Here is a 25,260-nt window from a genome sequence, read left to right as displayed (position 1 = left end):
ATCCTACCCTACAGTACCCCACCCAACCTCTATCCTACCCCATTGAACCCTACCAAACCCCGATTGTATCCCATTGCACCCCTCCCAACCCTGCTCCTACCCATGGCACTCAACCCAGATCCTACCCCACTGCACCCCACCCCGATCTTACCTTATTGCACCCCACCGAACCCTGATTCTACTCCACTGCACCCCACCTCCCCGATCCTATCCAATTGCACCTCACCCAACCCAGAATCTACCACCACTGTACCACACCCAACCCCGATCCTACCCCACTGCACCCCACAAAACCCCGATTCTACCCCAAACTTTGTCCCACTCCACAGCACCGCGCCCAACCCTGATCCTACCACCCAAACTTTGTCCCACTCCATAGCACCGCGCCCAACCCCGATCATACCCCACTGCACCCCACTTAACCACGCTCCTTCCCAACTCAACCCCACCCAAAACAGATCCTGCTCCACTGCACCCCATCCCCATTCTACCCCATTGCACCCCATCCAAATCCGATTCCACTCCACGGCACCTCGCCTAACCCCGCTCCTACTCCACGGCATCCCACCCAACCCAATCGTACCCCATTGCACCCCGCCTAACCCCGTTCCAACCCAACTGCACCCCACCCAGCCCAGATTCTACCCCACTGGACTCCACCCTGATCGAAGTTCATTGTACCCCACCCCTATCCTACCTCACCCAACCCCGATCCTACTTCACTGCATCCTATCAAACCCTTATCCTACCCCACTGCACCCCACCCAACCAAGATCCTACCCTACTGCACCGCACCAAACCACGATTCTACTTCATTGCACCCTCCCAACCCTGCTCCTACTCTAATGCACCCCTCCCCCCCGGATCATACCCAACTGCACTGCGCCCTGATCCTACCCTACTGCACCTCACCCAACCACAATCCTACCCCTGTGCACCCCACCAAACCCTGATTCTACCCCACTGCACCACTCCCATTTCCGATCCTACCCCGCTGCCCCCTACCCAACCACATGCTTACCCAACTGCACCCCACTCAACCCCAATCCTACTCCAAAGCACCCCACCAAACTCCAATCCTACCCTATTGCACCCAGCCTAAACCCTATCCTACTCCACTGAATCCCACCCAACTCTCATCCTACTCCACTGCATGCCACCCAACTCTGATCCTACTCCACTGCATCCCACCCAACCCCAATCTTACTCCAGTACACCCCACCCAAACCAGATCCTACCCCAATGCACCCTACCCAACGTCAATCCTACCCTACTGCACCACATCTAACCTGGCATTCCTTGCCCAGCCACCGTGCAGTCAAGACCTCTGGCTCGTGTGTCTGTAGCACTGGACTCTGCCTCCATTATAGAGGAAGAATTTTTTCCAGTTTTCCCAGTTTTGCCATTGAAGGGACTTAGTCTCTGGCACCGAGGAGAATTTTTGTGTGTCTTACAGGTTTTTGCTGGGACTCTGTCTCAGACTGTCTCTCTGACTGTGTTTGTGTGTGTGTGTGTGTGTGTGTGTGTGTGTGTGTGTGTGTGTGTGTGTGTTGAGTTTGTGCTTTTTTTTTTTTTTTTTTTTCCCGGCCGCCGTTAGTGTCCCTCACTGTAGTACGACGCCGAACCCTGAAGGGGTGCCGTTAGGGCACTTCCATGAAGGGGGGCCATTAGGGCCTGGTTATAGGAGGCAGTGAGGGCGGCTCTGGTAGATTAGGTAAGACCCTCACGGGGCAGTGGCAGGGCCTCCTACGTCGCCCTTTAGAGGGCGGGGAGCATAGGTTGCCCGTTACAGTAGGGACTTGGCCATTTTTTCTGTTTTTCTTTTGGAGTGATTGTGTGTGTGCTGTGTGTGTGTGTGTTAGTGTGTGTGTATTCTGTTTCTTGGGGAGTTTGCTTGCCTCAGTGCTATGGAGGCACCTCTTAGTACCCGATCTTCGGGTCCCTCACGCATCCCACGACCTCAGCCCCAGCGCTCAGGTTTATCTAGGCTTTCCAGTGCTAAGGGGAGTAAGAGGGAGAAATGCTCCTCCACGTCCAGCTCACAGTCCTCTGCTCCCATAGATCCCTGTCCCTCCCTAGCTACTGCCTTGGCTTCTGCCTCGGGCCCATTGCCTCGTCCTGCCACCTGTGCTTCCCCTTCTACAACTCGACCAGCTAAATCAGCTCGCCACCACGAGCAGATGACCGTGGATGCTGCCATTCCTGCTGCCTCATTTGCTCCTTCTGATGCTGATCCTGCCCGTACTGATGACGACGGTTTCTCGCTGGTCAGTAGTAAAAGATCTAGACGGCAAGAGCAGGAAAACTACGCCACTCCGGTACCACGCTCCGGGGCTCCTCTCAAGCCTCTTCTTGCCGCTCGACCTTCAGTAATGGTGGCGGTGCCCCCTCCACCTCGCTCATCATTCCCGGCCTTTCGTGTTACTCGCCAGGACGGGCACGAAACAAGCTACGATGCAGTTGCAGCTTTGGAACATCGCCTGCCAGAACTGAGGACCACCAACATTATCGGCAAAGACGGGAGCTCCGTCCTAGTCCCGAAAGACGAGGTTTCTTACAACCTTCTCAAGGCAGCAGCCCAGGACGTGGCCAACCCCATCAAGCTCGTGGAGCTCACTCCAGGGCTGAGATCGACCAAGGCTATTGTCATGGGGTATCCCATGAGAATGCCGGTCGATCTCCTTTTGCGTCACCCATAGGTGGAAGAAGCCACGCGTTGTCAGAGGCAGCGTACCAGGGAGGAGACTCGCCAGGTCCTCATCACTTTACGAGGTCCTCTACTACCCTCTCTCGATCTTGGGAACTGGGGGACTTACTATCTGCGTCCATATAGCCCGGAGCCTCTCCGTTGCTATCAGTGTCAGAGGTATGGACACCACAGAGCCACGTGCAACAGGCCTGTCGTTTGCGGGATCTGCAGCTGCCCACACGATACGGAGCGCTGCCTGGCAAGATTCAAGGCCAAGGAGGCAATCACCTCCCGCTGCCCCAACTGCTCTGGCCCACACCATGCGTGGCACCCCAACTGCCCCATCAGAGCTGCACATGTCTTGCAGGGCCGGGAACGCCAGGTAGCCTGGGTTCAGCAGCAGCAAGCCACCAGCTCCACGCCTGCACCTCCAGGGACCTTTGTCTGGGGCCAACAGCGTCAAATAATAGCTGTGCCTTCTCCTCCTCCTCCTCTCGATGCCAGTGCCTTTCCCCCTCTGCAGTCTGCTCCCCCTCGTCAGACTGTGGCAGTGGAGGTTCACCACCCATCTCCTACCACACTCCCACCACCGTTCGATGCATCTCTCCCCGTACCACCTCATGCTCCGAGCTCTCCCCAGATTCTCTTCACCATACAGGACCTGCAATTAATTGGGAAAGAGATTGCTCTAAGCTTTGCTCAGTTACTGGAATCAATGCTTGGCAAGAAAGTCGATACTGCTCCCCTCGTGGCTACTATCGACAAAATCGTCGAGGATGTGGTGAAGGCAAAGCGTCAGCTTCGTCCCTCTCCACCTACACGTCAGATGTCGTCTCCCGACCTGTCGGCAACACCCCAGCCACCTCAAGTCCCTACACGCCGTCGTCGACATCGCGGCCTATCCACCCGCTCGCCAGGACCAACTGCAGCCTCAGCAGTGCCCAAGGCCAGATGCCGCTCTCGCAGCCCAATTACCACCTCACCAGGGCCACCACAAACCTCAGCAAGGGTAGGGGCAGAATGCCGACCTCGCAGCCCAGCCTCCAACTCTCTGGCACTGACTCCAGCCTCAGCAGTGGTAGAGGCAGATCACCCGCCCGGCAACCTGCCCATCAATCCATCAGGGCCAGTTCCAGCCTCAGCAGCAGTAGAGGCAGATCACCCGCCCGGCAACCTGCCCATCAATCCATCAGGACCAGTTCCAGCCTCAGCAGCAGTAGAGGCAGAGGGAGAAACTCTCGGACTTCTGCGAGAGACTGCTTACCCTCCATGGTCCCAGACAATGCTGATTGCCTCCGAGTCCTGCAGTGGAACTGCGTAGGAGCTTGGAGTAAGCTCCCTCACCTCCAGGAGGTGGCTTTCCGGGAGAATATTCATGTCTTCCTTCTGCAAGAGACACTCCTACCCCACAGCTCCCCTTTTCGGCTCCGAGGATACAATGGCTTCTTCCTCCCTAGGGTCCCTGGTAATGCGCAGGGGTGTGCCATCATGGTTTGGGATCACATCCCTTGCAAAGAATGTAGCCCTCCTATTGACTGCGGTGAGGGTGTTGAGGTTCAAGGAGTCATCTTGCAGCTCGCCACGACCTCCTTAACCGTCTATAACATTTATAAGAGCCATGCTGGGACTCTAGACATTGGCGAGCTCCTCCATCAGGCTGCAGCTGAGTCCACCCTCATTGGGGGGGACTTCAGTGCCCACCATCCCGTCCTATACTCACCCCACCCGGCAAATGAGGCTGGGCGACATGTTGCCATCACCCTCGAGGAAACTGCGGGGGTCTCCTTACTCAATGACTTGTCCAAGTCTACTTATGTCCGTGGTGGGAGGCTTGACTTCTCCCTAGTCTCTGCACCTCTTGCCGATGTGTCTACGTGGTCCTTGCACCCAATCCTCACCAGTGATCATTTCGCTGTGGTGATGGAATTGCCTGCAGCTCCTCTTCCACCCCCACCACCACCTCCGCCTCGCTGGGACTTACGACGTGCACATTGGCCCGAGTATGCACAGACAGTTGACACCACCTTGGACAAGGCTGTTCCCCCTCATTCCCTAGAGGACCATGCGGAGCAGGTTGCCCGTGCCTTACGTCACGCTGCTGCTGCCTGTATTCCCCTCACCAAGCGCCCCACGGTCTTTCTTAAGGACTACTGGTTTTATGACGAGCGGGTTCAGGAGCTGAACCATCGGCTAAACTCCGCTCGTAAGGCCTACCGTCGGCGACCTTCCTCTCCAACTAGGAGATATCTGGCTGCAGTGGTACGACATGTTTCGCAGGAAAAGCGCCGCATCCGGGATGAGGCTTGGATGAGGTGGTGTAGGTCGCTTGATTCACGTTCCACACTTGGGGAGATGTGGGCGAGAATCAAGTCGGTCTCTTCTCCCCGACCAGCTAGGCCACCATCACATCCTGACCCTGCAGGTGAGGCAGATCGCCTTGCTGCCCATTTCGCTGCTCGTACTGCCACAACGAACCTCCCACAGTCTGTCAGTGACCTGCAAGCTCGCCTTGCAGGACCCCGCAGGGATGCTTTCAATGCTGCTTGCTCTCGTCCTGATGCTGCAGACCACCCCTTTACTGTGGAAGAGCCAGAGCGAGTGTTGTGCAGCAGAAAGGATACGGCTCCGGGCCCTGATGGCCTTGTATACTCCCTCCTGGCTGCCACAAGCCAGGGAGGGAAGGCGCGTGTCCTGGACCTGTTCAATCGCTCATGGCTTGAAAAGCGTCTCCCTGGATTGTGGAAGACAGCCATTATTCACCCCATCCCCAAACCACGAGACCCGACTACCATGAGGCCGATCTCCCTCCTCAGTTGCATTGCCAAGACCGCTGAGAGGCTTGTCCTCTCTCGACTTGTCTGGAGGTTGGGGCCGCTCCATCCCCGGCTATTTGCTTACCTCCCTGGCAGGAGTGCTCAACATTGCCTAGCCTCCTTTCTTGGTGAGCTGAGGAGTGGTCGTGGCATGGCTGTCTTCCTCGATCTTGAGAAGGCATTCGAACTTGCCAACCCAGACGCAGTACTTGTGGCGCTCGCAGCGAAGGGCTTGGGTGGTCGCCTCCTCTCCTGGGTGAGGGACTTCTTCCACGGCCGTGCTGCTTGTGTTCAATTTCAGGGCAGAGTATCCCCTCCCTACTCGCATGTCAATGGCACACCCCAGGGCAGTGTGCTGAGTCCTCTTTTATTTAATGTCTTAGTTCAGGACCTGCTTACAGTCGACTATGGTCAAGGGGTTACTCTGTTCTGCTATGCAGATGACTTGGCACTGGTTTTCTCTAGACGGGACTGCTACACTCAGGCACCAACTGCACTTTCCCGTCTACATGCCAAATGCTGTGAGCTTGGCCTTAAAATCAATATCCAAAAAACTAAATGCCTCCCTTTTGGTCTCCGCCACCCTGACCGTCCCCTTCTACTTGGGGGTAATAGCCTTGATGTTGTTCGCTGTCACCAGTACCTCGGTGTATGGTTCGACAACCGTCTGACATTTGCCACTCATATCCGCTATATACGAAAGCGAGCAGCTACCCGCATTACTGCCCTAAAAGCCCTTTCTCACCACAACCTGGGTGCCTCGTACAGCGTCCTACAGACTTTATATTCACAAGCTATCCGTTCCATTGTGGATTACGGGGCTCTATGTCTAATCGGAGTGTCTGAGTCACTCCGTCTCTCTTTGGAAGTCTTGCAGAACACTGCTCTGCGTATATTGCTCGGTGCACTTCCTTGGACACACTTGGTCAACCTTCGGGCTGAGAGCGGTTTTCCCTCTCTGCAGCACCGCATTTGGGCACGAACAACAGCTGTCGTTGCTCAGCTCAGTCGGCATCTGCCCCACCTTCCGGTGTCTGTACTCCTCCAGCGTACCCTTGCTTGGCCCCCAAATCCGCACCCTGGAGGTGATTGGATTCTGCTTGCTGTGGACATAGTTCGCAAGCTTGACGCCGCTGATGCCATTAGTGGTGGTCCTGACTTGCCCAATCCTGCATATGCCCCTGCTCCTCCTTGGCTCCCACCTGTGATCAAATATGTCGAGCCCAATATAGCGGTTCCCAGGTCCTCTTTTCCTGCTGTTCTTTGCCAGGATGCTCTCAGTCGTGTGGCAGATTTCTTCACTCCAGATACTGCAGTCTACTATACTGACGGGTCTGTTGGTGATGATGAGTCTGTGGGTGCTGCTTTTGTTTGTGATGAGGGGGTTGAGTCCTGGCGTGTCACCTCCAGTGTTTCAGCCTACCAGACTGAGCTCGTTGCCATTCTCTGCGCCCTTCGCCATGCTGATCAACACCTCCATCGGCGCATTATTATCCATACGGACTCGCTTTCCTCTATACGTGGCCTCCAAAAGCACTGCTACACTGACAATAAATATCTCCTTACGTCCATCATAGCTGTTGCAACTTCCATCACAGGTCGGGGGGGTGAGGTTCACCTTCACTGGCTTCCTGGGCATGTCGGTATTGCAGGCAATGAGCGTGCTGATGCTGATGCTCGCCATGCTGGCAAGTTACCTGTTACCACATTTCAGCTGCGTCCTAGTCTATCCCTTCTCTTGCGACACGTGGCTGATGCAGTCTGCCGACTTTCGCAGGTGGATCATCAGTTTCAAGTATGGGAGGGCTCCCGTTCTGCTACGTGGTATGCCAGAGCTACAGAGTACACACCTGTGTCTGTTCCCCATGGCACACCTAACCACCTACTGGTTCCACTTCGCCGCTTACGCCTGGGGTTCCCGTGCTACAGCCAGGTGACTAACAGCAACCCAGAGCCGTGCCCTCACTGCTTTGAGGTCAGTGAGCAGCCCCTGCTCCATTATGTTCTGGACTGTCCTGCAACATCTCGACTTCGGTGTAATATTGGGACTCAGCTTCATGTTGGGGCTGACGACTTTCAACTGGCAGCAGAGCTTATTGCAAGGACACCCACGTCTGCCCTTTTGGGGGTTGTGGCCATGCACCCACCCCCACGCTAGTATATAATCCTTGTTTTATTAACAGAATTTCTCTGACGGGCTTTTGTTTTGCCCGTGTCCTCCCTTTTTAGGAGGCGAATCTAAACCAACCAACCAACCATCTAACCTGGATCCTACCCCACTGCACCCCACCCAAAGTCGATCCTACCCCACTGCACCCCATCAAATCTCGGTGCTACCCCATTACATCCCATTTAACCCCGCTCCTATTCCATCGTAACCTACTCAACCCAGATCCTGCCCCATTGCACCCCATCCCACTCCTACCCTACTGCACCCCGCCTAACCCCGATCCTACTCCACTGCACCCTATCAAACCTCAATCCTACCCCATTGCACTCCACCCAACCCCGATCCAACTCCACTGCAACCCACCAAACCCTGATTGTAGCTCATTGCACCCACCCAACCCTGCTCCTGCCCCACTACACCCCACTACGATCATTCCTCACTGCACCTCACCCTAATCCTGCCCCACTGCACCCCATCCAACCCCGATCCTACCCCACTGCACCCCATCCAACCCCAATCCTACCCCATTGCACCCCATCGAACCTCAATCTTACTCCACTGCATCCCACCCAACCCAGATCCTACCCCTATGCCCCCCATCAAACCCCGATTCTACCTCACTGCACGCCACCTATCCCCGATCCTACCTCGCTGTCTTCCACCCTGATCCTACTCCACTGCATCCCACCCAACCCAGATCTTACTCCATTGCACCCCACCCAAACCAGATCCTACTCGGGAGACTCCCTGCCTAGACACCGTCTGATGCAGAGCTCTGGCTGTTTTCTCTCTGGCGCTGGACTTAGTCTGAGTTACTGGTGAAGAATATTAGCCGTTTTTCTGTTTTTGCCAGTTTAGGGGCTTAGTCTCTGGCACCGAGGAAGAATTTCCGGGCGTTTTCCAGGTTTTCCAGGGACTCTGTCTTTGTTTGCCTGTATGGGAGTGTGTGTGTGTGTGTGTGTGTGTGTGTGTGTGTGTGTGTGTGTGTGTGTGTGTGTGTGTGTGTGTGTGTGTTGAGGCCAGCCGTTAGTGTCCCTCACTGTAGTATGACGCCGAACCCTGTAGGGGTGCCGTTAGGGCACTTCCATGAAGGGGGGCCATTAGGGCCTGGTTATAGAAGGCAGTGAGGACGGCTCTGCTAGATTAGGGAAGATCCGAAACGGACAGTGGTGGGGTCTCCTACGTCGCCCTTTACAGGGTGGAGAGGATAGGTTGCCCGTCACTGTAGGGAACTTGGCCACTTTTACTGTTTATTGTTTCTGGTGAAAGTCTGAGTGTTTGAGTGTGTGACGTGAGTGTGTTTGTTGTCTGAGTGCATTGCCTGAATGCTGTGAGGAGCATGAAGGGATCCAGGATCCCTAGGCCCCCGGATCCCTAGGCCCCAGGGGCCTTCCCACCTTCCACTCCCTCAGTCGAGACCCTCCCACCTGTCTCCTGCTGCAGGCATGAAACGGGAGCGACGTCTTTCCGACGCCAGCTCCCACTCGTCAGCACACGAGGATTCTCGTGCCTCTCACTCCCTGCCCAAGCCTACGGGAGCTGTTCCTCGCTTACGTGGTACTTCGACCCGTTCTGTAAAAGCAGCCTGCCTCCACAAGGCGATGGACGGGGTCGCACCTGCTCCACCCTCTCTCTCCCACCCACGGCACCTCAGCTTCCCCTCGTGCAACATCTGGCTTCGCCTCACGGAAAAGCACCTCAGAGTCCCCTCGTGCAACATCCGGCCTCGCCTCACGGAAAAGCACTTCAGCAAAACGTGCTCACGGTCCTCAGCCTCGCGCTCCCACCTGCACCCCTTATTGAGAATCCAGACCAACTCAGTCTGCCCATGTTCCTCAGTGGATGGAGGTCCTGACTGATGGTCCTGCTTCCACCCCGAGCTCCTCGTCTCCCGTTCCTGCTATTCCTGAAGATGAGGGCTTCACTTTTGTTGCACGCAAAGGGTTGAGATGTAATCGGCAGGGAAACGGCCCTACTCCGGCACCCCGTTCTGGGGCTCCCCTCAGGGCTCCTCCCGCTGCTCACCTTTGTCTGTAGTCGTGCACCCACCACCTTGCTCTTCCTTCCCAGCTTTCCACGTGCCTGTCCAGGAAGGGCATGCAACCAGCTATGACACTGTGGCTGCACTAGAGCGTTACTTGCCGGGGCTGCGATGCTTCAATCTTATCGGAAGGGACGGGAGCTAGATCTTGGTGCTGAATGACGAGGGCGTTTATGACCTGAGGGCAGCAGCGTAGGATGAGGCCTCCCCTGTCAAACTAGTCGAGCTGATGCCTGGGCAGCAGACTACAATGGCAGTTGTCATGGGTTATCCCTTGAGGATGCCTGTGGAGATACTGCTCCAACACACCCAGGTCGAAGAGACGACCGGCTGCCAGAGAACGCAGACCAGGGAGGAGACTCGACAGGTCTTCGTCACCCTGTGGGGTCCTCTGATCCCGGTGATCGACCTGGGGAACTGGGGAGAATACCACCTTCGCCCCTTCACCCCAGAGCCACTCCACTGCTACAGTTGTCAGCATTACGGGAACCACCGAGCCACTTGCAACCAGGCTGTAGTCTGTGGGATGTGCAGCTGCCTGCACAAAACGGAGAGGTGCTTGGCCAAATTCAAGGCCAAGGAGGCCGTCCCTACCCACTGCCCAAACTGCTCGGGAAAACACCACACGTGGCACCCCAGCTGCCCCACCAGAGTGGCACTTGTAGATCGAGGGTGAGAACGCCAAGTTGCTTGGATGAGGGAGCAACAAGCAGTCAGCACCAAACCGGCACCACCTGGAACTTTCATTTGGGGACAGCAACGTCATCCAGCAGCGACTGCTCCCCCAGTGCTAGATGAGGCAGCATTCCCACCCCTTCAACCAGCTCTCACTCGCCACATGCCGACTGCAGAGGTCCACCACCCTCCTCCTTCCCCAGATCGGCAGTCGGTCGATGAGTTCACTCCAGCCATGCCCCACAACCCAGGCTCTCCTCTCATCGTCTTCACCAGGGATGCGAATGCTGAGGACAGAAATTGCAACAAGTCTGGCTCAGATGCTGGGGTCGGTTCTTGGCAAGTCTCTGGATATGGCGCCATTGGTGCAGGCTGTGGACGCCATCGTCGACCAGGTGGTGGAGGCAAAACAACGCCTGCGCCCCTGCACCCTGGCACCTCCTGCATCATCTCCCACACAAAAAACCGAGGAAGAGCCGCCACCCACCCAGCTTCCTTAGTCTTGTCCTCGCACTTCAATCACCACTCCTCCTGGGCTCACACCAGCCAAGGCGGCGATCGAGGAGGAGCGCAGGGCTCTAGACCTCCAGGCAGATCATGCCCAGCTTCCCCATTGCCAGACTCTGCTGCCAGTCTCTGAGTCCTACAGTGGATCTGCTTAGGGGCATGGAGCAAGCTTGCCCACCTTCAGGAGGTGGCCGCTAAGGAGAACGTACATGTCTTCCTGCTTCAGGAGACGCTCCTTCCCCACAGCTCCACACTTCAACTCAGAGGCTTCAAGGGCTATTTTCTCCCCTGGATCCAGGATACTACATGGGGATGTGCTATCCTCGTACGGGAACACATCCCCAGCTATGAGTATGACCCTCCAATCCACTGTAGCAAGGGCGTTGAGGTGCAGGGTGTCGTCCTGCATCTCGCCTCAACCTCTCTGACACTTTTCAACATCTATAAGAATCCGGGAGGGACCCTAGATTTAGGGGAGATTATGGCTTACGCTGCAGCTGAGTCCACCTTTATCGGGGGAGACTTTAACGCTCACCATCCTGTCCTCTCCTCGCCTATACCAACGAACGAAGTGGGTCGCCATGTCGCCATGGCCCTTGAGGAAATCGTGGGAGTATCCCTCTTAAATGATCTGTCTGAGCCTACCTATGTCAGCAGTGGTAGGCTTGACCTCTCCTTTGTCTCTTCTCCTCTTGCCAGTGTGTCCAGGTGGTTTCCACACCCATTCCTCACCAGCGACTATTTCGCTCTGGTGACGGAACTCCCGGCGGCCCCACTTTCACCTCCCCTGCCACCTCCAACACGCTGGGACCTCCATTGGGTGCCCTGGCCTGAGTATGCAGAGGCTGTTGAGGTTGCTTTAGTCACTGTCGCTCCCCTGTCTACCCTCGAGGACTATGTTGAGCATGTCGTCCACACCCTAAATCGTGCTGCTACTGCCAGTATTCCCTTAATGAAGAGCCCCACTGTCCTCATTAAGGATCACTGGTACTTTGATGAGAGAGTCCGAGAGCTAAACCATCGGCTTAACTCGGCCCGTAAGACATTCTGTACACGGCCCTCCTCACCAACAAGGAAATACCTGGCTGCAGCGGTGCGACATGTTTTACAAGAAAAACGCTGCATCGGGGAGGAGGCTTGGACAAAATGGTGCTGGTTCCTAGACTCCCACTCTACCCTCAAAGAGATGTGGGCTCAAATTAAATGTGTGTCCAGTCCGAGGCTTCCCAGACCACCATCCCACCCTGATCCAGCTGGTGAGGCCGAACATTTGCGGCCCTCTTTGCTGCACGTACAGCCACTACTGTCCTACCACAAGCTGTTAGGGTCTTGCAGGCGTGCCATGCAGGCCCTCGGATGGAAGCAATTGAGGCAGCCTGCTCTCACCCGGATATCGCCGATCACCTCTTCACAAGTACCGAACTCGACAGGGCACTTAGTAATAGGCGGGATACGGCAGCAGGATGTGATGGTGTTGTGCATTCCTTCCTAGCCCATGCTGGCCTGAGTGGGAAAGCCGCTATCCTTGATTATTGATCAATCGTTCGTGGGTGGAAGGTCGCCTCCTGAAATCGTGGAAAACAGCCATCATTCACCCCATACCAAAAGCTCGTGACCCAACCAACATGAGGCCGATTTCCTTTCTTAGCTGCATAGCCAAGACTGCAGAAAGGCTTGTGCTTTCTCGTCTTGCTTGGAGATTAGGCCCTTTACATCTGCATCTTTTTGCCTATCTCCCAGGCAGAAGCACGACACACTGTCTCGCTTCCTTTCTTGGCGGGCTGAGACACGGTCACGGTATGGTTGTTTTCCTCGATCTCGAGAAGGCTTTTGAGATCGCCAACCCTGTTGCTGTCCTGGCAGTCCTTGTGGCTAAAGGGATGGGGGGAAGACTCCTCTCGTGGGTGAGGAATTTCTTTCATGGCCAGTCAGTTTGTGTCCGCTTCCAGGGTCAGATTTCTGCCACTCATTCGCACGAGAACGGCACTTCACAGGGCAGTGTGCTGAGCCCACTTCTGTTTAATGTTCTCATTGAGGGCCTCCATAACACCAACTATGGCCGTGGTGTTACATTACTATGTTATGAGGATGACCTAGCACTTGTTTTCTCACAAAGGGTCTGTTTTGCCCAGGCACCAGCTGCCCTCTCCCGCTTATATGACAAGTGCTGTGACCTTGGGCTCAAGGTCAATCTTGATAAATCGAAATACCTGACATTTGGTTTACGTCCACCTGACCATCCTCTCCTTTTTGGGGGTCATCACCTAGGTCTGGTTTACCATCACCAATACCTGGGTGTTTGGTTTGACAGCCGGTTGACATTTGGACGCCACGTCTGCTACTTACAAGAACGTGCCGCTACCCGCACTTCTGCCCTCACAGCCCTCTGTAGTCGCTCTCTCAGGGCCTCATTTTGGGTCCTCAGAACATTTTACGGGCATGCTATCCACTCGATAGTGGACTATAGTGTGCTTTGCTGACATCTCTGAGAAGCTTAGCAGTTCTCTTGAGGTCATCCAGAACACCGCTCTGCATGTCATGCTCAGTGCACCCCCATGGACTCGTCTTGTCAACCTCAGGGCTGAGAGTGGCTTCTTGTCCCATAAGTACGAGATGTGGGCATGTACAATGGCTGTCCTTGCCCAACTCTGCCAGTACCGACCCCACCTTCCTGTGTCTGCATTATTTCAATGAACTTTAAGTCAACCTCCGAATCCACACTCGGAAGGGGACTGGATTCTTACAGCTGCTAGCATCATTCGGCTCCTGGATGCTGCTGATGCCATTATAGGTGACTCCGATTTGTTCTATCCTGGTTATTCCCCTGCACCTCCTTGCCTGCCTTCAGCTTTCACGTACGTTCTGCCTTTGTCAGGGAGTCCCAGGTCCTCATTTCCTGCTATACTACACCAGGACGGTCTCCGTCGTGTGACAACTTTTACACACACCAGACTCTGCCATTTATTATACTGACGGGTCGGTTGATGCTGATGGGAATGCCGGTGCTGCAATGATCTGTGGCACCCATGTTGAGGCTTGGCATGTATCCACTGGAGTTTCAGCATACCAGATTGAATTGGTAGCCATACTTGGTGCACTTAGACATGCTGATCGACACCTCTCTCAGTGTTTCGTGATCCACACAGGCTCCCTCTCCTCCCTCCATGGCCTCATGGTGCACCGCTTCCATGACAATGTGCATCTGTTGGCGAGCATCATGGCTGTGGCTGATTTCATTACCAGAAGAGGTGGTGAAATCTTTCTCACTGACTACCTGGACATGTTGGCATTATGGGGAACGAACGTGCAGATGTTGCTGCTCATCATGCCTGCTCTCTTCCTGAGGTCACGTTTCCCTTGCGGCCCAGCCTCTCTCTTGTCATGCGCAAGGTGATCGCCACCATCGGTCACCTGTCACGTGAAGAGCATGAGTCACAAATTTGGGAGGGCTCACGCTCAGCGCAATGGTACCCGACGGCAACGTCCTATACACCCCCTCTCCGTTACCCCAGGCACACCCAATCATATTATAGTGCGTATTCACCGCTTGTAATTAGGATTTCCCTGTTACAACAAGATGGCTGGTAGGAACCCTGACCCATACCCTCACTGCCTTGAACAAAGCAATCAACCGTTGCTTCATTATGTTCTGGACTGTCCTGTAACAGCCCAATTCCGTTCCAGTCTGAGCAACCGACCTGTCGGTAGAGTAGACAGATTTCAGACTGCAGTGAGTGTCATTGGACAAACCCCTGGAGCCGTGCTTTTGGGGGTGGTCACTGACTACCCACCTGCTCGCTAGTTTGTAGCCTGCTATAAGTACGAACATCTACTATGACGGGCTTTTTTGTGCCCGTGTCCTCCCCATACTGGGGAGGCGAATACTACTATGATCCTACCCCAGTGCACCCCACCCAACGTCAGTCCTACCCTACTGCACCACATCCGCCCTCGATCCTACCCTTCTACACCCCACCAAATATCGATTCTACCCCATTACACCCCACTTAACCCTGCTCCTACCCCACTTCACCCCACCCAAGCCAGATCCTACCCAACTTCATCCCACCCAGATCCTACTCCATTGTACCCCACGCCAATCCTACCCTACTGCACAGCCCTGCTCCTACTCCACTGCACCCCATCCCGATCATACCTCACTGCACCGCACCCTAATCCTACCCCACTGCAACACACCCATCCCCTATCCTACTCCGAAGCCCATCATCCCGATCCTACCCCACTGCACCCCACCCAACCCCTATCCTACTTCACGGGATCTCACCCGAACCTACTCTACTGCACCCCACCCATCCCAGATCCTACCCCACTGGACCTCACATCTGTCCTACCCCACTGCACCCCACCCGAACCAAATCCTACCCCACTGCACCACACCCAACCTCGATCCTACCCCTCTACACCGCACTAAACCCCGAATCTACCCCGCTGCACCTCACCTAACCCCGTTCCTACGCCACTGGACCCCCCCAACCCAGATCCTACCCCACTACACCCCACCCCAATCCTACCCCACTGCACCCCACCCAACCCCGATCCTACCCCACTGCACCCAACGCAACCATTATAATACCCCTTTGCACCCCACCAAACCCCAGTTCTTTCCCGTTGCCCCTACTAAACCCTGCTGCGCCCCACCCGACCTGCTGTACCCCACCCAACCACGATGCTACCCCTCTGCACCCCACCCAACCCCGATTCTACCCCACTTCACCTTACCACAGTCCAACCCCACTGCACCCCACCCAGATCCAACCCCACTGGACCCCTCTCCGATCCTATCCCCGTTGCATCCCACCTAACCCCGATCCTACTCACCGGCATCCCACCAAACCCCGATCGTATTCCACTGCATCCCAACCAATCCCAATCTTATCCCACTGCACCCCACCCAACCTCGATCCTACCTCATTGCACCGCAACCAACCCCGACCCAACTCCACTGCATTCCAACCAAGCCCGATCCTAACCTCACTTCTACTCCACTGCACTCTACCTAGCCCCGTTACTACCGCACTGGCCCCCTCCCAACCTTGATGCTACCTCACTACACCCCTCCAAACCTCAATCTTCCCCACTGAACCCCGCCCAGCCCAGATCCTATTCCAATGCATTTCATCCAACCCCAGTCTACCTCACAGCACCCCAACCAACCTCGCTCCTACTCTGCTGCACACTACCCGACCCCGATCTTTCAGAACTGCATCCCAACCAACCTCGATCCTAGCCCACTGCATCCCACGCAACCCCAATCCTACCCTGCTTCAGTATATCTGTTGAAAAAATCTTAAACATGGTGATTAAAGAATGTTATCCCAGGCATTAATTATCGAGTGCTTGAGCATGCAGTATTGGGTAGGTTTCAGATAAGAGGTAGGGTAGGGTAGGTAGTGAGGTAGGTGGATAGGTAGGTAGATTCTGCATGGTAGGGTGGGGTAGGGTTTGGCACAGGAGAGTAGTGTAGGGTCGGGTAGGGCAAAGTAGTCAGGCAAGGTAGGTTACATTTGGTAGGGTAGAATCAGATAGGGTAGGTTACATAAAGTAGGGTAGAGTAGCCAGATTGGCAGGCTAGGTTTGTTTGGGCAGTTTAGGGTAGATTAGGGTAGGGTATATCCAGACAAAGTAGGCAGGTAGGGTAGAGTAGGGTAGGATGGGGGAGTCAGTAAAGGTTGATCAGTTTTGGTATGGCAGTTTAAGGTAAGCTAGGGTAGGGATGTTTATTTTTCACTCTGGAGGGGTTAGATACAAATTTCACTGAGCCCATGCATAAGACAAGGCTACCCAAAGCTGAATAAAATCGTCTGAAGGCAGCACTAATAAAATATGAAAACGTTTACATGATATAAAAACATCTAGCCACATCCGGAACTCTAACCGTGGCTCGTAGGACACAATGCTCTCAATAATTTTACAGCATTTTTCACTCTTACTCTTTGCTGGCTTCAGACGATTTCCTGCAGGTTTAAAAAAAAAAATCTCTCTCAGGATAATATGGCAAGCACATTAACCCCTTTAGACCGGTGGAGACAGGTGTTATGGAGCCTGATTAACCTTACCGTAACACCTGTACTGCCTTACCACCTGTGGATATTCATGACGATGAGAAATCTTCCCTAAGCTCAGTAAACTTGCCTGATGAAAAATAGATAGATAGATAGCCAGATAGATAGAGATAGATAGATAGATAGACAGATAGATAGATAGATAGATAGATAGATAGATAGAGAGAGAGAGAGAGAGAGAGAGAGAGAATGTGTGACGTCACCAGAATGAAAAGGTTGATGAAATAGTGAGAAAATTATGTAATTCACCGGGTCGGTCAGGATCACTTGATGGTCGTGATAGTCAGCTTTTACCCTCCCGGAAGGGAGCTGAGAGCTCATATAGTCCGATCTAAGGGCAAGGCTGTGACCTTCACACACGCACACACCCGTCCCCTTGCTCGAGGGGGACAGTAACCACCCACTTCGTCAGTGAAACTTTTCGCAACCTGAGCGAGGCGCGAACTCCCGTCCACCAGTTGGCAAGCGGGAACGTTACCACTGCACCAGCGAGCGGTGTGTGTGTGTGTGTGTGTGTGTGTGTGTGTGTGTGTGAGAGAGAGAGAGAGAGAGAGAGAGAGAGAGAGAGAGAGAGAGAGAGAGAGAGAGAAAGAGAGAGAGAGAGAGAGAGAGAGAGAGAGAGAGAAGACGTCACCAGACTGAAGGGGTTAATGAAAAGATGCGACAATACAATGTGTCTTGCAATCACTCACCTGCATTGCCAAAAATTCACCTCTTGAGCATTCATCCTCTGTCTACCACTCTCCCTGCCTTCCACCTCCATTCTTCTAATAGTGTATCCAAGTATGGTCTTGAATTTGGCTTGGAACTGTTTGGCTTTCCCTCTAGTGGAAACTCTCGTAGCTGGGCAGCCTTTGGTTCTTTCTCTCTGGAAGAAAAAAAATCCGTATGTTGTAATACCTACTGCTAGGAATGAGGCTGATAGGAAGAAGCAGAAAAATGGGAGAGGGAAAGGAAATGATCATAAAAAAATAACAAATGAATAAATGAATGAGGGAGGCCTGTCACTGGGATATCCAGTAAAATGGCCTTTGGTTCCTTCTTCCCCTGCCTGAAAGAAAATATGCATAGAAATAATATAGACCGCTTTTAATGATTCATATTATGTTAGTTCCTAGTCTCAAAACTGAGACCCAAGGAGTATGAAAGACCTCAATTTTTGACGGTCACTAATGGGAGACGTGTGCCTCAGATACCCAAGCCAGAATGCAACATACTGAGTTCTTAATTAAAATATCACACATGTCTATCTATCTATATATAGCCAGACGCCATAATCCCGAAAAGGATGGCCATTTGTCTTCAGTCAGTGGTTTTACTGGGAGGGAAACAAACCCTCAGCCAACCCACTTGTTGACAAGTAGGGAACATGTGCGGGTTGGTTATATGGTTACCACCCAGTGTTGTAGATGGATTCTTGACTTACAGAAAACCGTTAGACATGTCACTCAATGCAAAAGCACCGGAACTGGAAAGAAGAGTAACAAATATGACAGGAAAGATGGAAGAAATAGGAAGAGGGGATGGCAGACACAGAAAAATTAATGATAAAGATGAAGGAGGAAGCAGACACCAACTACATCGTGAGTGGATGATGGTCGCCACCACCTACCACAATCATACACGTACAATCTATAAATGACATCAAAACAGTGCATTAATATTTGGTTTTACGTTTTCCTTTAAATTCCTTACTTCTTCAGGACCATGACGCCTTTCTATTTTATTTTTCTTGACACACTCTGATGATTATAGTTGGCTTAGGAGTAAATCCAGTAGGTAAATGGATTGTAAACAGTCCCCACTAAATTTATCAGCTACCAGAGATTTCTTCTAAGATGGATAAAACTTTACTGGATGGCTTACTCTTACGAACAGAGTTTTAGAAAAGTCAGAAGATGAGGCTGTGTGTGTGTGTGTGTGTGTGTGTGTGTGTGTGTGTGTGTGTCTGTGTCTGTGTCAGTATAAAGTGTAGTAATGTGTGGTACTGCGAAATGTGACAGTGTGAAGTGTGATAGTGTGAAGTTGCCTGTCTATCTAGTCATCCATCCAACCATCTGTCTATCCACCTCTCTCTCTCTCTCTCTCTCTCTCTCTAACTGCTATCTATTTGAGTACACCGCTTCCCGTCCGATCAGCGAAGTTAAGCAACGTTGGGTCTGGTTAGTACTTGGATGGGTGACCGCCTGGGAACACCAGATGCTGTTGGCATCCCTATGTGTCAGATGGGGTTGGTGGAGGATTAGTGCCCCTCCCTGTAAAACAATTAACTCTAAGCCGTTGGCCACCCCGTTTGGGATACATGGCGTCTGGCAATGAATGAATGAATTAATCAAACAGGAGAATGATAGTGACATTTTAGCTGACTGACTTACTGACTTTTTAACTTGCTCTCTTCCTGTCTTTTCATGTCTTTTTCCTGGCATTTTTACTGGCTTTTTCCATGGCTGTCTTCCTGCCTTTCTTCCTGGTTTTCTTCCTGGCTTTCTTTCTATCATTCTTCCTAGTTTTCATCCTGCCTTTCTTCCTGGTTTTCTTCCTGGCTTTCTTTCTGGTTTTCCTCCTGGCTTGCTGTGGATTTCCAGCAGTTCCGTACGTCTATGTCGACAAAGATCAGCATCATCATCGTCATCATCATCGTCATCATCATCATCATCATTATAATTATAATTATTATTATTATTTATCTATCTATCTATCTATATCTATTGCCAGACGCCTCAATCCCGTTTGGGGTGGCCACAAACAAATCGCCTCCAAGTCGCCCTGTCCCCCGCCATTTCACTCCCCTGCTCCCAACTCACACCCCCCTCTCTCATATACCTCTCCACCCCATCCCTCCATCTCACCCTCGGCCTCCCCCTCCCTCTTCCCCCCTCCACCTCACTCACATACACTCTCTTCGTCAGTCTTTCACCCTCCATCCTCTCCACATGACCAAACCACCTCAGTGTGTTCCTCATAACGCTTCCTATCACATCCACATCCACACCACAACGCTCCTTTATATCCTCATTCGTCAGCCTGTCTCTCCACGTGACTCCACAGGCTCCTCTTAAATAACTCATTTCCACTGCTCTCACTCTTGACTTGTGTCCTTCCAACAACGTTCAAGCTTCGCTTCCGTACGTTAGAGTTGGTATCACAATACTGTCATGTAGTAACTTTTTCACTTCCATGCTCACTTCCCTGTTTCTTATCACTGCTTTCAAGGAACCAGCAACCTTTCTTCCCTGCTGTACCCTTTCAAGCACTTCACCCTCCAAACCTCCATCCTTACTCATCACACTACCCAAATACTTAAACGTACTCACATTTTCCAATTCCTCACCATCCAACCTCGCTGTACATTCACTAACTTCACCTCTCTCAAAGACCATCACTTTACTCATCCCTACATTCACCTTTAGGTTCCGTTTCTTACACACTCTCTGAAACTCATCCACCAAGCCTTGCAGCTCCCCTTCGTCTTCACTCAACAACACAGTATCATCTGCAAACAACAGTACAGGGAGTTTCCAAACACTATCCTCTCTCACCAGGGCCACTCCAACATCCACTACCCTACCTTGTACCTCTTTTATTACCCCATCCATGTACAGATTGAACAACCATGGAGACATGACACATCCCTGTTTCAAACCAACTTTCAAAGAGAAAAATTCACTTAGTTCACCATCCACACGCACTGCAGCCTTCGCACCATCGTACATACTCTTCACAGCATTCAACAACTTCCCATCTACTCCATATATTCTTAACACTTTCCACAATCCTTGTCTATCCACCCTGTCATATGCTTTCTCCAAATCCATGAAAGCCGCATACAACTTCTTTCCCTTCTCTAGAAACTTTTCCACTAAAGATCTAAGAATGAATATCTGATCTACACAACCTCTTCCCTTCCTAAAGCCTCCCTGTTCTTCTCCAACTAATTTCTCTGTTCTTTCTCTAACTCTGTCTATAAGTATCCTACCATACACTTTTCCTATTATACTGAGAAGACAAATGCCCCTATGATTACCACACACTTCTTTTTCCCCTTTTCCTTTGTACAAGGGAATAATTATACCTGACTTCCAATCCTCCGGGACTCTACCTTCCTCCCAGGCCAATCTGCACATCTTCCACATCCATTCTACTACTATCTCTCCCCATGCTTCAGCATTTCACCACACACTCCATCAATTCCTGGGGCTTTCCCCGATTTAACTTTCTTCATTGCTTCCACAACTTCTATCCTACTGATTTCTTCCTGTCTTCTCACCTCCCTCCTTCTCCCAGCCATTCCCCAGCCACTTATACTCGCATTACTTCCATCCTCTACGTTCAACAATTCCATAAAGTGTTCTCTCCATCTGCTCACTTTTTCTCCCTTCTCCACTAGTAATCTACCATTTTTATCTTTCACTCCCCTGCTAACTTCACTTCCACCCTGTCCTACTCTTTTCACTTCTCTCCAGAACATTTTCTTACAGTCCCTCCACTTTACACTCAAATTCCTTCCAAATTCCTCATCCACTCTCTTCTTACTCTCTCTTACTAATCTTTTCACCTCTCTCTTCCTTTCCACATATAACTCTCTCTTCCGCCTCTCAACTTCTTCCACGCCCCTATTTCTCATCCATTCATTGTATGCTTTCTTCTTTTGTGCCACAGCCTGTTTTACCTCTTCAGTCCACCACGCTGTTCCTTGCACCCCCCTCCGTCTTCTCTTCCTTCCACACACCACATCACATGCTGCACATATTTCTTCTGTAAATATCTTACACATACCTTCCACGTCTCCCATCTGCTCCAATTCATATTATTTATATTATTATTATTATTATTATTATTATTATTATTACTGTTATTATTATTATCATCCATCATCCAATTCTATGTTGTCTTACGAGGAACGTAGGAGCCCGGGACAAAGCAAGTTGGTCCTGACATTTAAGATGAGAGTGACCGCCTCACTCATCCCTTAGTGGCATTACTTGAGCAATAAACCCCAACCATCCCTTGGATATAAACGTGCACAGGCCCAATCGGATTGGAGCACCTTAATTACCCAATAAACCACCAAGCGACATGATTTGGTTATATGTTTACTGCCCAACGTGGGAAATGGTTTCCTGGTGCACAGGAAACCATTTGGTTTGTCACTCAGTGTCGAGTCACCCACAGGCAGAAGGAAGAGGAAAAAATGAAGGAAAGAAAGACAGAAGAGGGAATGTAAAGTCACCTGTAGGCAGAAAGATGAGGAAAGAATGAAGGAAAGGAAGATAGACGAGGATGGAAGGAAGAGAGGACAGGGCAGACACCCAAAGCAGCACTACATCGAGTGAGTGGATGGCGAGTGCCCACGAATACCATTAAATTATTATTATTGTTATTATTATTATTATTATTACCATTGCCCTCTCTCCATCTTCAGTGCTGAGAAGTAACAATAGACTAATGCTAGAATATAATGCTAGTCACGAAGAATTGCTATAAAAGATTAATTCTCGTTATCACTCTCCCATTGATTAGAAGGAAAGGTTCCCAACAGAAGGAACCATAACAGTAAATCAATAAAAGAGGAGTAGACTGTAGCACCAGTCGAACAGGGCAGTACTCCCGAGGTTGATGGCAAGCTGGTGATAGGGAGAGCTGGAGCTCCCGTTTCACCAGCCCTCAGGACTTGATCCTGACCATCTCCCTTTTCTGAACATTTTCAGTGCATTCATTTACACTGAGAGTAGGCAAGCATGCTCTCATAATACCTCTACCTTCAACTGTCTACACCACACTACATGCACATAACATATCACACCTTCTATTCACATCTTTAGTAATGGCCGCTGCAACCTTAATATCAAATGAGGTGGTACCTCGGATTGCCACCACCGGCAGGGTAGGGCTGGAGGCACAGGGTCGTCCCGGTCGCCATCAAGCGACTGTGCCGGCAGCGACTGTTGCTATTTCCGGGAATGCTCGTCGGCGAAGAGGCGACGGTGCGGCCTTATTTTTTACCAACATCCGCGGCCTTACCACAAATTTAAACTCGGTTCATTTTTTCCTTCAGTCCATATCCCCTTTGGCCCTTTTCCTCACAGAACCACAAATCTCGCCTTCTACCGATATATCTCCATTTTGTTTTCCCGGTTACCATCTCCTTACAAACTTTCGTAACAAGGGCGGCACCTGTTGTTATATCAAATCCCAATATGCAGTTGACACTATTTTAAACTTCACTTCATCCAGTTTTGATTACTCATTATATAAATTAAATTGCCAAAACATTACCAAATATATCTGTGTAGTTTATCGTTCCCCCAATGCTTCTTCGGAACCCAGTGTATTTGATTCCATATCCACCCAGTTGAGTAACCTTGACCTTGCCCTTGGCAATGAAATTACCATTTTGGGTGATTTTAACATACACAATGTTGAATGGTTATTGCATTCTGCCCGGACTGACGACGCTGGTCTAGAATGCGAGCTGTTTGCGGAATCATTTAACCTCACCCAGTTGGTAAAGCAACCAACCAGAATACCTGATAATCCTGACCATAATGCCCATCTCTTGGATTTATTCTTGACAAATAATCCAGATCAGTACAGGATAGAGGTACTGTCACCACTTGGATCCTCTGACCACAATCTCATCAAAGCCTCATTAGTTAACCCTCCTACACCTCCCCATTCTGAACCTGTCACGGTGACCCGATGGCACTTTGACAGGGCAGACTGGGATGGATTTAGAAATTATCTTGCTGATATTCCATGGCAATCTTTCTTCTCTAGTGATCCCAATTCTACCCAGTCCCACATCTGCGACTTAATACTAGCTGGTATGGATTTATTCATACCAAGTCAACAATTCACTAAAAGATCAAACTCTCCAAAATGGTTTGATTGCAATTGTGCCAGAGCAACAACCCAAAAGTCATTAGCATATAACTCTTACTTAAAATCAAAAACATCTGAATCACTCTCCCAATTTAAAATTGCTAGAAATCATGCAAAAGCTGTAATAAATCTATCTAAATCAAACTTTCTTCAAAAGCAAGCATCAAAACTACTTAACAACCCTAATGACAATAGAATATTCTGGTCAACTCTTAATTCTTTCAATAATAACTTTAACAAGTCAGCTTCCATTCCCCCACTAAAATCTTCAGATGGCAATATTACAAATGACCCACGTGGGAAAGCAGATATCTTTGCTAGTACCTTTGCCAGAAACTCTACCATAGATGATACCAGCCAGAATGTCTCAGTACTGGAACTTGATTCTCCCGAAATTGCCCCTCTTAAAATACAGACAAGATATGTAAAATCCATCCTAGACAATTTACCTACCAACAAAGCTCCAGGCCCAGATGGAATTCCACCAATTGTTTTGAAAAAGTGTTCCCCTGAACTTGCCTCTGTCCTAGCTAAATTATTCAGACTATGCATACGTACTTCTTTATTCCCAAATTCATGGAAAGAAGCCAATATCCACCCAGTTCCGAAGAAAGGAAGTTCGTCTGACCCCTCCAATTACAGACCAATAGCTGTCACATCTTCTCTTGGTAAGGTATTTGAAACTTTAATTAATAATCATATTGTTAAACATCTTGAATCCAACAACTTAATTAGTGATAGACAATACGGTTTTCGCCACGAAAGATCCACCATTGACATACTCAATCTCTTAACTCATACCATCCATCAATCAATTGATCTTTTTGGAGAAACTCATGCAGTAGCTCTTGATATCTCTAAAGCTTTCTGAATGGGGACAAAACAACCTTGTCTCTTTTAATGCTAGTAAAACTAAATATATACAGTTTACTAATAGACAGATATTGCCAGATTCGTACATTACATTCAGTGCTACTAATATTCCCATCTCCAAAAGTATTGAAATTCTTGGTGTCCCACTTAACAGTGCCCTCAGCTGGACCTCTCATGTCAGATCACTTGCTAAAACCGCCTCAAAGAAACTTGGATTATTGTACAGAGTCCGTAACTTCTTCGCCGATGAGCAGTTAGCTATAATTTATAAGAGTCATGTGCGCTCTCAGCTTGAATATTGCTCACCCTTGTGGAATGGTTGTGGAGAGGTTGCATTAAGACAACTAGACAAAATTCAGAATAAAGCTGTTAGAATCATTAACAACCCTGCCATTACATATAAACTACCTCCCCTGCAAGTAAGAAGGAATGTTGCCTCCCTTGCATTATTTTACAGATATTTTTTTGGCAAATGCTCAGACGAAGTTGCGTCCATGGTGCCACCTCTCTATGCCTTCCCTCGTGCT

The 25,260-nt window shown here is 50.9% G+C and overlaps 1 protein-coding gene and 1 pseudogene across 1 annotated transcript; both read left to right on the top strand.

Moving 5' to 3' along the window:
• The first annotated feature begins 4,177 nt into the window (after positions 1 to 4,177).
• LOC145417851 (uncharacterized) lies at positions 4,178 to 7,660 on the top strand. The gene has a single exon (XM_080286471.1). The coding sequence runs from the start codon at positions 4,178 to 4,180 to the stop codon at positions 7,658 to 7,660; it is 3,483 nt and encodes a 1,160-aa protein (XP_080142597.1).
• Positions 7,661 to 19,072: 11,412 nt separating this feature from the next.
• On the top strand, positions 19,073 to 19,189 carry LOC145417900 (5S ribosomal RNA; annotated as a pseudogene).
• Positions 19,190 to 25,260: the final 6,071 nt, after the last annotated feature.

The sequence above is a fragment of the Coenobita brevimanus genome, chromosome 111, assembly GCF_032717465.1.
Source record: "Coenobita brevimanus isolate Jiangsu-jjx chromosome 111, ASM3271746v2, whole genome shotgun sequence".
Taxonomy (NCBI): Eukaryota; Metazoa; Arthropoda; class Malacostraca; order Decapoda; family Coenobitidae; genus Coenobita; species Coenobita brevimanus.
Note: the sequence above shows the minus strand (reverse complement) of the source record. Positions and strands in the feature narration are given on the sequence as shown.